At 38.7% G+C, this 13,628-nt stretch overlaps 1 protein-coding gene and 1 long non-coding RNA gene across 2 annotated transcripts in view; both read right to left on the bottom strand.

Annotated features, from left to right (window-relative positions):
* LOC134793711 (uncharacterized) overlaps positions 1 to 13,628 on the bottom strand; it is a 102,803-nt gene that overhangs the window by 21,724 nt on the left and 67,451 nt on the right. The window lies entirely within an intron of this gene.
* On the bottom strand, positions 542 to 8,161 carry LOC134793690 (cuticle protein 8-like). Its single transcript, XM_063765342.1, has 5 exons — positions 8,091 to 8,161; positions 6,233 to 6,367; positions 5,370 to 5,466; positions 4,809 to 4,924; positions 542 to 921 (listed from the first exon to the last, which is right to left on the bottom strand). Exons 1-5 carry the CDS (start codon positions 8,094 to 8,096, stop codon positions 856 to 858), a joined length of 420 nt encoding a protein of 139 aa, XP_063621412.1. The 5' UTR covers positions 8,097 to 8,161; the 3' UTR covers positions 542 to 855.

The following is a 13,628-nucleotide window of genomic DNA, read 5'->3' as shown; positions in this document are numbered from 1 at the left end:
TATTAATAATAACACTCCAAATATAAAAAAGTAATTTATTAAATAACCTGCCGTCGAGTTCAAAAATATACATTTATAAAATAGTTTATGTTTATACAAAAAATTAAGAGTTCGTTAAACTGAAAATATAAATCAGATAGACAAAATAGTATCTGAGATCAATAGGCTAAATATTTGAAGAAGCAACGAATCGTATAAAGATACTGAGGAATATTGAATAAACATCGTTATGCTTTATGCAGCTCATAAATACTAACTATCTATTTAAACAACCATTACGTATATTAAACCTTAAAATAACACATTAATATATTGTACTCCAGATGCTGTTATTTACTTGGTAACAAACAGTAGCAAATCCTAAAACACGTCACAATATCATACACATGCACATCTGACTGAAAGATGTTTAAGCAGTATAAAAAAATACAACAATATTTTAGTTTTCTTTATCAAGTATACATAACCCTGCGTGTACCAAGAATATATTAACTCTTATTTTAATCCTACAACGGAAACTTTTTTGTGTCTTTTGTTTTACTAACCGTAAATAAGGTCCTACTTCATCATTTCTCCCACATATATATTTTTAAATATATAACCATCCAAAACTAAACAACGCATCTATCCAAATCGTCATAACCTTGACAGTTAATGAATATATTTAATTCATTGTCTAAATACCAAAAAGTACACCTACACTATAGAGTATATGCTAGCTCACCTGAAAAGGGGAAAAAAGTTTACAGCACACTTTACCGGTAATTATCTCGCTCTAAAAAATCGGTAATGTGTACTTTAATTAATATTTTTTCCGACTTTATGTCAAAGCGAGCGGCAGCATTCGTAGTCAAGTTAGTGTAAACCGTATGGTGATATGGCGAGCGCGGGCGCAGCGTAGTGAGGAGCTACTGCTATAGGCTGTAAAAGAGAGGAAATTCGGTTACTACAAGTAGAACAAATAAATAGATACTGGAATATTAACTACATATAGGTAGATTTACATACTATTGAAATTCAACTTACGTACAGGACAACCGAACCTATTATCTCACAATATAGTTGCTTATTAGACTGAATTAAATTAAATTAGAGTACCTGCGAAATGTAAATATACCTATACTATTTAATTTCGAACTAAACCGTAACCAAAACCGATACAGTAATGTTTATCATCATACAATAAAAATAAAAAACTAAGTATTAGGTAAATAAAACAAAATACATCTTTTTTTTTAATACAAAATTATACGCGTAGCAATGTTTACCAAGATAATTTTAAAAATATCTTTCAGCACATTAGTCAATTTGAAATTTTAACTGCATGATCATAGAATAAGGTTGATTTTACGGAACCTCATTTCAATTTGATACGATGTATCAAAAGCTACATCTAGTAATGGGGCGTATCAATTCAGTTCAAGATCACTGTGTACTCGAGCGTGACTGTCACTGGCCAATTATTACGCACTTTCTTTTTCATTGCCAGGTTGCACTAATTCATTTGTTGTTTCCATTATTTCATGGCCTTCTACGGTCAAAATCATTTTATGCGCTCAGCGATCAACGCATGACATTTTTATAAATAATACAAGTGCTTATAATATTTGAGGCTAAGTTTATTGGATAATAAATAAGTTTTTGGCATAAATTTCATTTTTGGTAAAAGCTTTTATCGCTGACTGTACTTTTCTTACGACAGACAACTAATACTCATCGAGACAATTCTAAAAAACCCTAACACAATTAGGTTGCGTTGTTTCATCACAGAGTTCCTATGGCCACCTCCTGTCTGTTATTGTATTGTCATCAGAACTACATACAGCTGCCAATTTTCATGACGCTACGATCCTTGGAAGATGGTTAAATTAGTTACCTTAGATTCCATTACATAGTTACATACAGGTCGACCTAATAAAAGCTTGTTAATAACGGAGTTCAGAAATAGCAAAACATACACTCGAATTTAAAACCTTCTCATTTTTTGTCCCGGAGCTAAAATTAAAGCATTGGTTATTATTTACTAAACACTTTAACTGAAAATATGTGAGCTATTTAGGAATTCAGAAAACTCACACTTACATAATGCTTGAAACTGTCCTCTTTAACGAAGGGGATGAATTCTGCGAAAGGCAATTTTTTTACGTTTTTCGGTCTTATTTATTTGTTTTATATAAAGGCTTTCACTGAGCGCGATTCGACGTGATTTTGGCCCATTTATTTTTAAAAGACATAATTAAATTAGTACTTAATTTGATTGTCAGTCCAAACAATTGCTAAGGTGCAGTCCTGAGCTAGAGCAATAAAAACAATAATATAAACCATAAATGATCACAGAGAGAAATATTTTATAGGTAAACAAAGGGAAACGATGATTAAATAATATTTATTGTATTATAATCCCCCGAAAATCTTTGCAAGCGGCTTCACCTGTCCCCGTTTTTTACTGCAATTTAGAAGCATATTGTACTCATTTATAGGTACGGTTTTACTGAGAAATATATTTATTTGAAATTAATAATAAAAGTTGTTGCAGTCAAAATACAAGGATAAATTAATATTTTTACCAGCCGGCGTATTATGGATGGCTATATCCATCTTTATCCACGTGATAAAATAACTCACTTTTTAACACCGTGTGATAGAAAGTGACGGACACCGTTTTATCACGCTGTTACGTAGACAAGAACGACCATCATATCCGTACAGAACTAATCAAAATTGGTACCTATATAAACTTATATAAATTTATGACGTACCTACCTAACAACAAATATGTAAATATTTTTAGATTTAAACTTCATGTAGGTAAGCGTGTTTCTACGACTAGGTACATCAGCGGCAGAGGAAATGTTAGCGTTCGTGTTGCGTATTTAGCATCAGCCATATTCAAACTTTATAAATCTCAACTTGAATTGTATTTTTGTCGGCACTACTTGAAGTTGCATCTTGCTCATAAATCTAATTCTGGGCGCATGAGACGCACGACGCCCCGACGCTTGTCAAATTAAGATGCGATCTTTAAAGTTGGTATGTGGCTCTTGGCCTATGCATATTCCCAAGATTCTTTTCCTTATCAAGGAAATTCGGTGAAATATGTTGTCCAAGTTCTACCTGTTTCCTTATAAGCCTACGCGCCATTAGCCTTGCGCAAGCACAGATTGCAGAGAAATCGAGTTTGTGTAATGTTGCGCCCCCTGACGACTTATCTAGTTGTCCAGTCTGTCGCGGCGAAACGAATTATATCTATGGTTTACTTGGGAAATAATAAGACAATTTGAACACACTGGATTGATTTCACTCGCAGGAGGGACACACGCAATTTACGCTACCTACTGTACCTACAATACAGTTTAGATATCAAGTTCAATTTGCTAATGAACTTCTATCATCAATCATCATGGTAAGTTTTAGCAGTCGAATACAAACTGAAAAGGAGCTATTAGAAGTATTTGGACAAATATAAATTATTTTTCAGAAAATATTTTAATTTGTTTTTCACCTCAGCAGCTCGAACAAGGGTACTTTGCTTCTTAAAAACAGTGATCAAAATGCGATTTTGCTCACTAAGTCATTTTGTCTCACTCAGTGAGCAAAATCGCATTTTGCTCACTGAGTGAGACAAAATGTCATTCATGTTACCTTTATAGTCAAATGTCATTTCAACATGCGGGGTCTAATACAAGTTCGATATACTTGGATTCTATAGAGGTATGTTCTCACTGCTTAGGGTGAAAAATTTTGTGTACTACACGAGATCAAAGTTATTTACATCTCGTGCGCTTTTGAATCCCTTACTACGATCAAGATTCTAAATTAGATTCACTCGCTACGCTCGTGAATCTATTATAGAATCTTTCGCTTGCACGGGACTCAAAATAAGCACTCGAAGAAATATCAAACTTTGATCTCTTGTTGTACAAATAACTATTTATCAAGTAGATATCACTACTATATAAATTATAAACTGAAATAAATGTCATATACTAAGAAAAATCCTTGGCCTTGGTCACTTTTTCTTAGTATATGACATTTATTTCAGTTTATAATTTATATAGCAGTGTTTCTACTTGATAAAAACAAATTAAAATATTTTTTGAAAAATAATTTAATTTGTTCAAATACTTCTAATAGTACTGGTTGGCAGCGCCATCTCTCTCGCTAACTCGGTATCACCTGAGATGATCCAGTTAGAAGGTCCTTAGAGATGGCCAGGGGGCGCCATAAGCCTTCAGTAAGAAGTGCATATACTTGGAAAAAATTGACCTATGCCGCTGTGGCCCGGTGGCCGAATGGCACAGGCACCTGCCGCGATTGCAAAGGACGCTGGTTCGATTCCAGCCTGGGGCACTAGAGGCCTTGGTCACTTTTTCTTAGTATATGACATTTATTTCAGTTTTGAAAAGGAGCTGTTTAAAAAAAATGCGCGTGTTTATGTTGTGTGAATTATATCGTGAATGTGATTGTGATTCACTTCCAAGTGAGAATGCGGAGTAGCCTATACGATTTTATACTACAACAACCCATCTTCATCCCTAGAGCCCAATATCTGCAGATAATTTAAATATATATGAATACAGGGCGTAAACGTAGACGCAAGTGATATAAGCAGTGGAGCTGCCATACTAAATTAAAACGAGAGCACTTATGTGCGGTGACCGCGAGTTTTTCCATCTTGTAGTTGAGGTGATCTGTGGTTTTAATTAATATAAGGGTAGGTGTCAGCGCCGACGGTGTAAGCTCGAAGCGTGCGTTTCGTGGATGCGTTAGCGAGTAGCTGGCTGAAGATATGAGTATAGCATACTGACCGCGGGATGCACGGCGTGTCCGGTCTTGTGTACAACCGCATTGAATCCATTGTGGTCGTCTGCCGAGTACGCCACGGTCCGCGTCGACCCGTCAGGCTCCACTAGTGAGTAGCTACCTGAAGATAAAATGATGTTGAATAGTTGCCTACCTATGTGTTCGAGGAAATTATAAAATATGAACTCTCTTTTGTAATATTAAAATTACTATAGCAGAACAATGATACAAAACTTTTAGATATTAAATACAAGTGTGCATACTTGTTTAAAGGTTATAAAACGTAAATTCAACTTTAATTTATTTCATATGGAAATAAGTGATACACCCATTTTAGCGATTTCGACGCTAATAGGCTTTCCCATCGTATCTCGTAAACGTTCGTACAAAAAGTACTGAGGTTCACTGAAGTAGCATGACAAATATGAACGCATTGAGATTAACTTTGTATCACGATTTTGTTCCATCGTCCATCCCCATATTCATCCTCACTTTGTTCTCGTAGCAACAAAGTTTCATCTATATTTCATAGAGGCTCCTCATTCTCGGATTAAGATGAAAAGTACCTTTAACGACATCGCCGTCTCTCTCCTCTTGTTGCGACTTTATGTCACCGGTGTGCGGGTCTTTTACGCCGTAGTTAAACGCGTACTTTGGATAAGCCTGTAAAAAGAACAATGTTAGTAAAGCGTAGTATACATACAATACAAGTAACAATGCCATGCTCACTATGAGACACTGTAATAAATTTTAGAACGAATAATTTCATGAGCAATGGACCTAACGTGACTCAGTCAAATACTGTATCGGGATAGGCTACAATAATAGTTTACAATAGTCTTTATTACTCTGATTATTTGGGAAAGAAAGAGCTACAGACAATTACATCTTAGCCTCTGCGTCTACTGAGGTTAAGCATCTGATCATCGTGATACGTACTGTCGCTCAACTTAAATATTTTCGACTAAAAACGTTTCTCATACAAAAAGGGAGAACGGCACAACTCTAGGTAGCGTCCAGCAGGCATACATGTCACGCTATTGCATTAACATGATACAGTCTCACCACGGCTTTGTACCACGGATCCGTGCAAAAATGCGCACAGCAACGAGTATTGCGGAGCCCAGCCAAAGTAACTCCCTCTCTAAAGTAACGCGACTCACCACGGCACGGACGACGGGTGCGTGCACGACGGAAGCGTGCACGAGCGCGGCGTGCGCGGACACTGCGCCTGGTAACGCGTACTATGGGGCCCAGCCAGCATTCTCCCTGCTGAAGTACTTAACGCGACTCACCACAGGCTCGGCATGGACGACGAGTGCACAACGGGAGCGTACACGAGAGAGGTATGCGCGTACACCGTGCCTGGTAACGCATACTGTGGGGCCCAGCCAGCATTCCCTCTGCTGAAGTACTTAACGCGACTCACCACAGGCTCAGCATGGACTACGGGTGCGTGCACAATGGGAGCGTGCACGAGCGGGGCATGCGCGTACACCGCGCCCGGCAATGCGTACTGTGGCGCCGCCCAGCCGGCACTCACGCACGCTAGTAGCACGAGTACCTTCCAATATTTATGACATTAATAAAATTAATTAATTTTCATCTGATAAGGCATTTTCGAGTGGGCACACTTGCCTTAGATTACCTACTCGCAAAGTCTAAAATACCGTTACTTTCTGCACCTATGAGTAGTCGTTGCGTGCTCGCGGCGATATCGTTGCGCGCTCGCGGCGAACTCGCTGCGCGCTCGCCTCGCTTTCAACTCGCTCGCAAATGGCTAGTGGGGCCTCGCTCTAGTATCTCGGACTAAAGATGTCCGACGTAACATTAACATGTCATAATTTTCATTTGTTTATTTGAGTTAATTGTACAGCCGGTTATACAGTAGCGGAAGATGGAGCGGAAGATCTAACTGTGATAAAATCGAAGTAGTCACAGAACACATGTATCTTGGGCTCATAATCGACCATAGATTCAACTGGGGACCTCATATTAATTATGTGTGCGATAAATTAAGAGCAATTCTAAGTAAAATGTCAACCCTAAGGTACAAATTACCGTACAAAACCTTGCGTATGCTGTACTTAGCCCTGGCTGACTCTGTGATCGGTTACGCTCTAAGTACATATGGTAGAACCTTTAAAACATATATAGAAAAAATATATAACCTACAGATAAGACTACTGAAGACAATTGTACCTAAGCATATAAAAAAGAAACACGAAACAGACTACGCACAACTTTTCAAATACTGTAATATACTCCCAGTTCAAAATAAATGTAAACTAGCCATACTAACTGAAGAATATCACCATGTTACTAAACTAAAAGAATATATAAGATGTACAAAACTAAGACGTTTACAGAGCCAAAACAAATATTGTTTACCCAAATATAAGAACATTTATGGCACTAGATTGTATACATATACATATATTGCCTAAAATATTAAATGATTTGCCAGAAGATACTAGAGTAAAATATGTAAACGGGAAAAATAGAAAAAAAGTAATTAAGACGCACTTGTTACAATCTAACGACTTTAGTTACATATATTAAGAATCTTAATTAGTATAAGATAGATATGTATATTGTCATGTTATTTTCTCGAACTCGAACTCCCCATCGGCATACAAACCTCCTCAAGGGTTTGCCCACGATGGGTCTTGTAATAATAATGTACTTTAATTAGCTTATTGTTCAATAAATTAAAAAAAAAAAAAAGATTTAGTATGAAACATTAAAAAAAGTAATTAAAAAACAGATCCTGACATTTAGTTTCCTTTAATGTAGGTACCTACTTAGCCAAACGCAACACAAGAAAAAACACCTGTATTTATTAAAACATCCAAAACTCATAAACTATGCCCTTAGCGAGGTTTGAACTTAGGACCTCCAGATTTATGAGCAAAGTTACTGCTGATTAGGCTGACAGCAATTATGATCATATTTGAAAATAGTGCTACTGTTTTGCATTTTCAATAGCAGTTGCTTGAAAATATGGCATTTTGTAATATACTTAAATAATAATTACTGGCCAATCATATAAAGAATTATAACTATAATTTTATTACGTTTATTTTCACCATTAGACATCTTAAATCTAAAAAACATCAATGTTGAATTGAAGACACAACAACTGAGGACACTTATTAACAGGATTAACTTTATTGTCGCTAAAAAATCCGTCCCATATACTTATTTTTTTAAATGTCCGCAGTTTAAATTAGTAAACAGATTATCATTATCAAGATAATTACGTGGTCATGCATTGCGACACTTACCCACATGTTCTCTCCGCACTAGCTAAAAGCTGCACACCGGGCTGCGGGCCCGATCGCCGCTCGCTTATAAATATAAAGCCCCACCACACACCTGCATAGATGCACCAGGATGCATGCCACTTGGGACTTTAATGAAAGAATGAATGAAATTTTTATTTCAGGCAACTAGTGGCCCATACATAAATACCTTAAAACTAGCATACATATGTATGCTATTTTTAAGGTATAATATTATAAAAATATATTTTAAAACTAAACACTAAAAATCACATTATGGCTGCGATGCATTACGCAACCCCGCAGTGTCAGGGAGCCGGCCGCGGAACCGCCGGAACTTGACACCCTTCGGCCAAAACTCCTCCAAGTAACAGATTTTTCCTTTATAGTTTGTAGTTTTAGAAGTTCAAAAAATCTTGTTAAGATCAATTTCGTTATAGGTTTCATTGATAGTTTTTATTAAATAATCCGCACTATAGAAGGGTTTCTAAGACAGTTTGTCTTATCCTCTGTAGATTCGGATTTCCCTTACGAGTAATAAATGTCCACTTAAAAACACCATACATGTCGGACATAAAAGCAACCGTATGTCGTACAGCTAACCTGCTTGCTGGTGTTCACTGTTCGTGCAAGATATAGGTACACGGTTAAATCGTACTATGCTAAAATAAGTGACTTACTCAGAAAGGAACGAACACAGTAAGTATGTAATTACTTAATTAGTGACGAACCAAATATGACGTTCCCAGAAAATGACCTATATTAAAAGTGACGTCCTGATAATGTGACCTTATGTACCTAACTAAAGTGACCTACGCCACTTAAAGCACGTGGCGTTGCTCCAGGGGTATCGTCAACCGATATCGATATACAAATCTACTGTTCCCTCTCTAGATTATAGACATATGCGCAGTTTAAGTACCTACAAGGGAGTCGCACTACAAAAAACTTTGGGAACCTCTGTCTTAATCGATTGGCAAACCATTAGATAGGTACCTACTCAATATACCATACCAGACTTTATTTATGTTTCCTGAACGAATCGCTAAGAACTAGGTGGAACAAATAAGATTGTGGGTACTATTTTCAGCTAATCAGGTACAATTTGGTTTTCAAAAATAGAAAATTATAGGCAAACAAGGTCATAGCGAATCTGTGATTCAAATGTTTCCTTAAAAATGATCATTACTCTAATATTAGCTACAACTTGTTTTTATTTACTTACTTACATTTAAATGATATTAAGTACAAATCGAAAACGTGTCCAATGGTCTAATTAATTAGATATACTTGTGTTATGGTTCGTAAATTCGTTTTAGTTTTAACTTGTCACCTTAAATCCTTCTTTAGGATCAATTTAACACCGTGGATACATTTTTGCTGGCCTAGTCTAGATTGTCGCAATGTGGCCGACATCACATGAGTTATTAGAGTGAGTTTACGAAACCCGATCAGGGCCCACTCGGTTACCCATTGGTGTCCTTTAGAAAGTGGTCAATTTAGCTTTGCAGCTTGCTATTCTATCTGTATTTGAAACAGCAACGCGAATATATAGATTTGAACTTGAATTCGAAATTCGAATGGCATTGTAACGGCGATGTAGATTAGCTGAGCGATCCTTCTGTGACCAGTGAATAGATTAGGAATTCTAATCACTGCATATTTAACTTTGCATCTTGATTTTCAATACAAGTGCAACAAAATTGATGGAAATAATTTAACTTTTACACGTTATGAAATTACCTGTACAAATAATTGTAGTATTTAGTAAATATAATTAGTTATGAAAGCCAACGGTGCATGCAGAAGTGAAAAGTATAAGAAACACCTGGAACAAACTGCTGATTTTCTATTGATTTGACTCTACTTTGAGTGTATTTCACGCTCATAAATATTTACATAATATATGAACAGGTTGCATTGTAAGAAGCACGATAAGAAGTACAAATGTGGTTCCTGAATCACAAAACTCAAGAATTATCAAGATAACAGCGCACTAAGCAAGCTCTCCTCCCTGTCGCGAGGTCATAGGTCATTAAGTCAAAAGTAAGTAATAACCAAGACCCAGGTCAGACTAATCAAGTTCGTTGACTAACCTATTGACTTCTGACTCAAGAACTCTCTATTTGAACTCGCCGCTTTATGGCTTTCTGCCCTTCCTGTTATGTACATTAAGAGTATATTTCTTCTCCTGGGTTACTTATACCAGCTTATACTAAACCGGTTGCTTCAAACTAGCTAATCGAATACATAGTAGGTAGTCGGTTTCTATTTAAATTTATTACGATCTCTATTACATATGTTACGCTATGGCAATGACAATGTTAAGATAAATTGAAGGTGCAAAGTACATTTGCTTTGAAACAAGTAAAGGCAGATTATTCAACAACTATTTTGATCTGAAGTTGCTAGATCTGCACTGTTATATCCACGGCTTACCGATCATTTGCCTCATGGCTTCCGCAACATCGAGAATCTAAGAATGTTTATCTCCAACGTCATCACGCTCGCAATTGAAGGTGACAGTCCATTTCCAACCGCAGCTGCACTACTGTCAATTTTACTATGGAAATTGACAGTAACAGCGACGCGTTCAGTACCAGAAGTGCAGCTGCGGTCAGAAATGGAATGTTACCCTAAGCGACAAGAATGCAATAGACGATTATTAAGAGGAAAAGGGACGGCCGCTTCTCCATACAAACGTAGTCCTCATTTTCCTCTCAGGATATTGACATAACAGAAAATATTTTTGCATAATTTGATGTCCTCGTATACCATAGCGGCATAGCTACGACTACTACCTACGATTGACTTTTTTAGAATTTTTAATTAAATATTGTAAAAATTAGGAGCGATAAACAGATATCATACAAAATTTTAAATGCTTCCTAACTTTATAATAATCAAAAATTCGAAAAAAATCAAACGTAGGGGCATAGCTGTGGTTGATATACAACCAACTGTCTCAAAATATTTTCAATTATGTTAAAATCCAGAGAGGAAAATGAAGACTACGTTTGTATGGAAAGGCGATTTTGCGCGGGTCCTCTACTTTCGTCTTAAATATGAAAGTTTTCAATAGCCACCTACTCCCTAGACGACCCAATGTAAATGTAAGTATAATCTCTGATGTCAGAAGCGCTGGTGGCCTACCGGTAAGAGCGTGCGACTTGCAATCCGAAGGTCGCGGGTTCAAACCCCGGCTGGTACCAATGAGTTTTTCGGAACTTATGTATATCATTTAATATTTACCAGTTGCTTTTCGGTGAAGGAAAACGTGAGGAAACAGGACTAATCCCAATAAGGCCTAGTTTCCCCTCTAGGTTGGAAGGTCAGATGGCAGTCGCTTTCGTAAAAATTAGTGCCTACGTCAAATCTTGGGATTGGTTGTCAAGCGGACCCCAGGCTCCCATGAGCCGTGGCAAATGCCGGGATAACGCGAGGAAGAAGAATCTCTGATGTCACAGATGTCAACTTATACTGGTTTACCTAAAGCGAGTACTCAGTAAGCGATGCTGATTGCTGTGAGTATACCTATTGCTGCCCTGATATTATAATATTACTGACAATAGACGTCGATAAATGTTACGTAATATCTAAAAGGGGCGAATGCTGGTAATTTGACTTGTTGGCCACATAGCTTAGTAGGTTATATCATAGTCATCTAATATTATACTTTATAGACGTACGAAGTTACAAAACTGCTTCCTAGTACGATACAAGTGCGAAATTCGCAAGAAGTGGCGAATTTTAAAACACGACCAAAGAGAGTGTTTTAAATCGACACGAGTTGCGAATTACCTACTCGCACGTGTATCGTACAACGTTTTACTTTTTTTGCCCTTTAAATTTTTGACGTAATTACGTAATGTGCTTATTATAGCACGGGGTGTCGTAATGGAGCACCAGATTCTTTAATAATTTTGTTTGTCAGTGGTAAATTTGTGTACAGCTCACCAGACAGTAAGCAGACTCCAAAACAAATGAACACTTGCATTACTTGCATCTTCAGAAGTGTCTCTTACGTTACTCATTTTGTGTAGGTACGTGACGTGCAAAAGAGTTCACTAAATTTGGAGTCAGCTAGAATATAGAAGTCAGAAAGCACAGAAAAAATTCACAGATTTCGTGCCTCACACGACTATCGAGCACATTGGAAATGAATCTACGGAATTCGAAAAAATATTGTCGCTGAGCGACGAGAAAGTCTGGATAAGGAAAAAGTTACAAAATAAAACTACAACGTTGAATGATAATTATTTTATTCTTAGACTAACACAAGTATCCTGGACATAACGCATGTGAACAAACAAATTGCAAAATTTCCACACGCGTATCCAAGTTTGAATAATTGTCGCCGTGGCGCATAAGTATAGGTACATATTTCATTTTTCGATTAATAAGCAGGATATATTAATGTTCAAAGTACAAGAAAATTATTACACGGCAAATCCGTAGTCAACTCGAGAAGTGGTGATCGGCAGCGGCCCATTTGCTGCAAAATATGAAATTTTCTTGAAAGCAGTTTGACGCGACGAGAGATGACCATAACAGCGTTTGTCTATGTTGCACCAAACCTGAGTTCCAATAGGTACTACCAGGGTTCAGCATCAGCTATCTTGGGTAATGCTCTACCATGTGCTCATCATGACGAATCGGGTGTCCAAAACAGCGTGTGCCTATGTTGCACCAAACCTGAGTTCCGCTAGGTACTGCCAGGGTTCAGCATCAGCTATCTGCTAGCAGCCGCCAGCAACATGCTGAGGTGAGACCATTTCGTGGCACTTTTTCTTTTTTATGTTTCTCTGTATAAGTTTTTATTTTGTGTCCCTCTCCCTCTCCCTCTCCCTCTCCCTCTCCCTCTCCCTCTCCCTCTCCCTCTCCCTCTCCCTCTCCCTCTCCCTCTCCCTCTCCCTCTCCCTCTCCCTCTCCCTCTCCCTCTCCCTCTCCCTCTCCCTCTCCCTCTCCCTCTCCCTCTCCCTCTCCCTCTCCCTCTCCCTCTCCCTCTCCCTCTCCCTCTCCCTCTCCCTCTCCCTCTCCCTCTCCCTCTCCCTCTCCCTCTCCCTCTCCCTCTCCCTCTCCCTCTCCCTCTCCTCCCTCTCCCTCTCCCTCTCCCTCTCCCTCTCCCTCTCCCTCTCCCTCTCCCTCTCCCTCTCCCTCTCCCTCTCCCTCTCCCTCTCCCTCTCCCTCTCCCTCTCCCTCTCCCTCTCCCTCTCCCTCTCCCTCTCCCTCTCCCTCTCCCTCTCCCTCTCCCTCTCCCTCTCCCTCTCCCTCTCCCTCTCCCTCTCCCTCTCCCTCTCCCTCTCCCTCTCCCTCTCCCTCTCCCTCTCCCTCTCCCTCTCCCTCTCCCTCTCCCTCTCCCTCTCCCTCTCCCTCTCCCTCTCCCTCTCCCTCTCCCTCTCCCTCTCCCTCTCCCTCTCCCTCTCCCTCTCCCTCTCCCTCTCCCTCTCCCTCTCCCTCTCCCTCTCCCTCTCCCTCTCCCTCTCCCTCTCCCTCTCCCTCTCCCTCTCCCTCTCCCTCTCCCTCTCCCTCTCCCTCTCC

The sequence above is a fragment of the Cydia splendana genome, chromosome 9 (assembly GCF_910591565.1).
Source record: "Cydia splendana chromosome 9, ilCydSple1.2, whole genome shotgun sequence".
NCBI classification, from domain to species: Eukaryota; Metazoa; Arthropoda; class Insecta; order Lepidoptera; family Tortricidae; genus Cydia; species Cydia splendana.
Note: the sequence above shows the minus strand (reverse complement) of the source record. Positions and strands in the feature narration are given on the sequence as shown.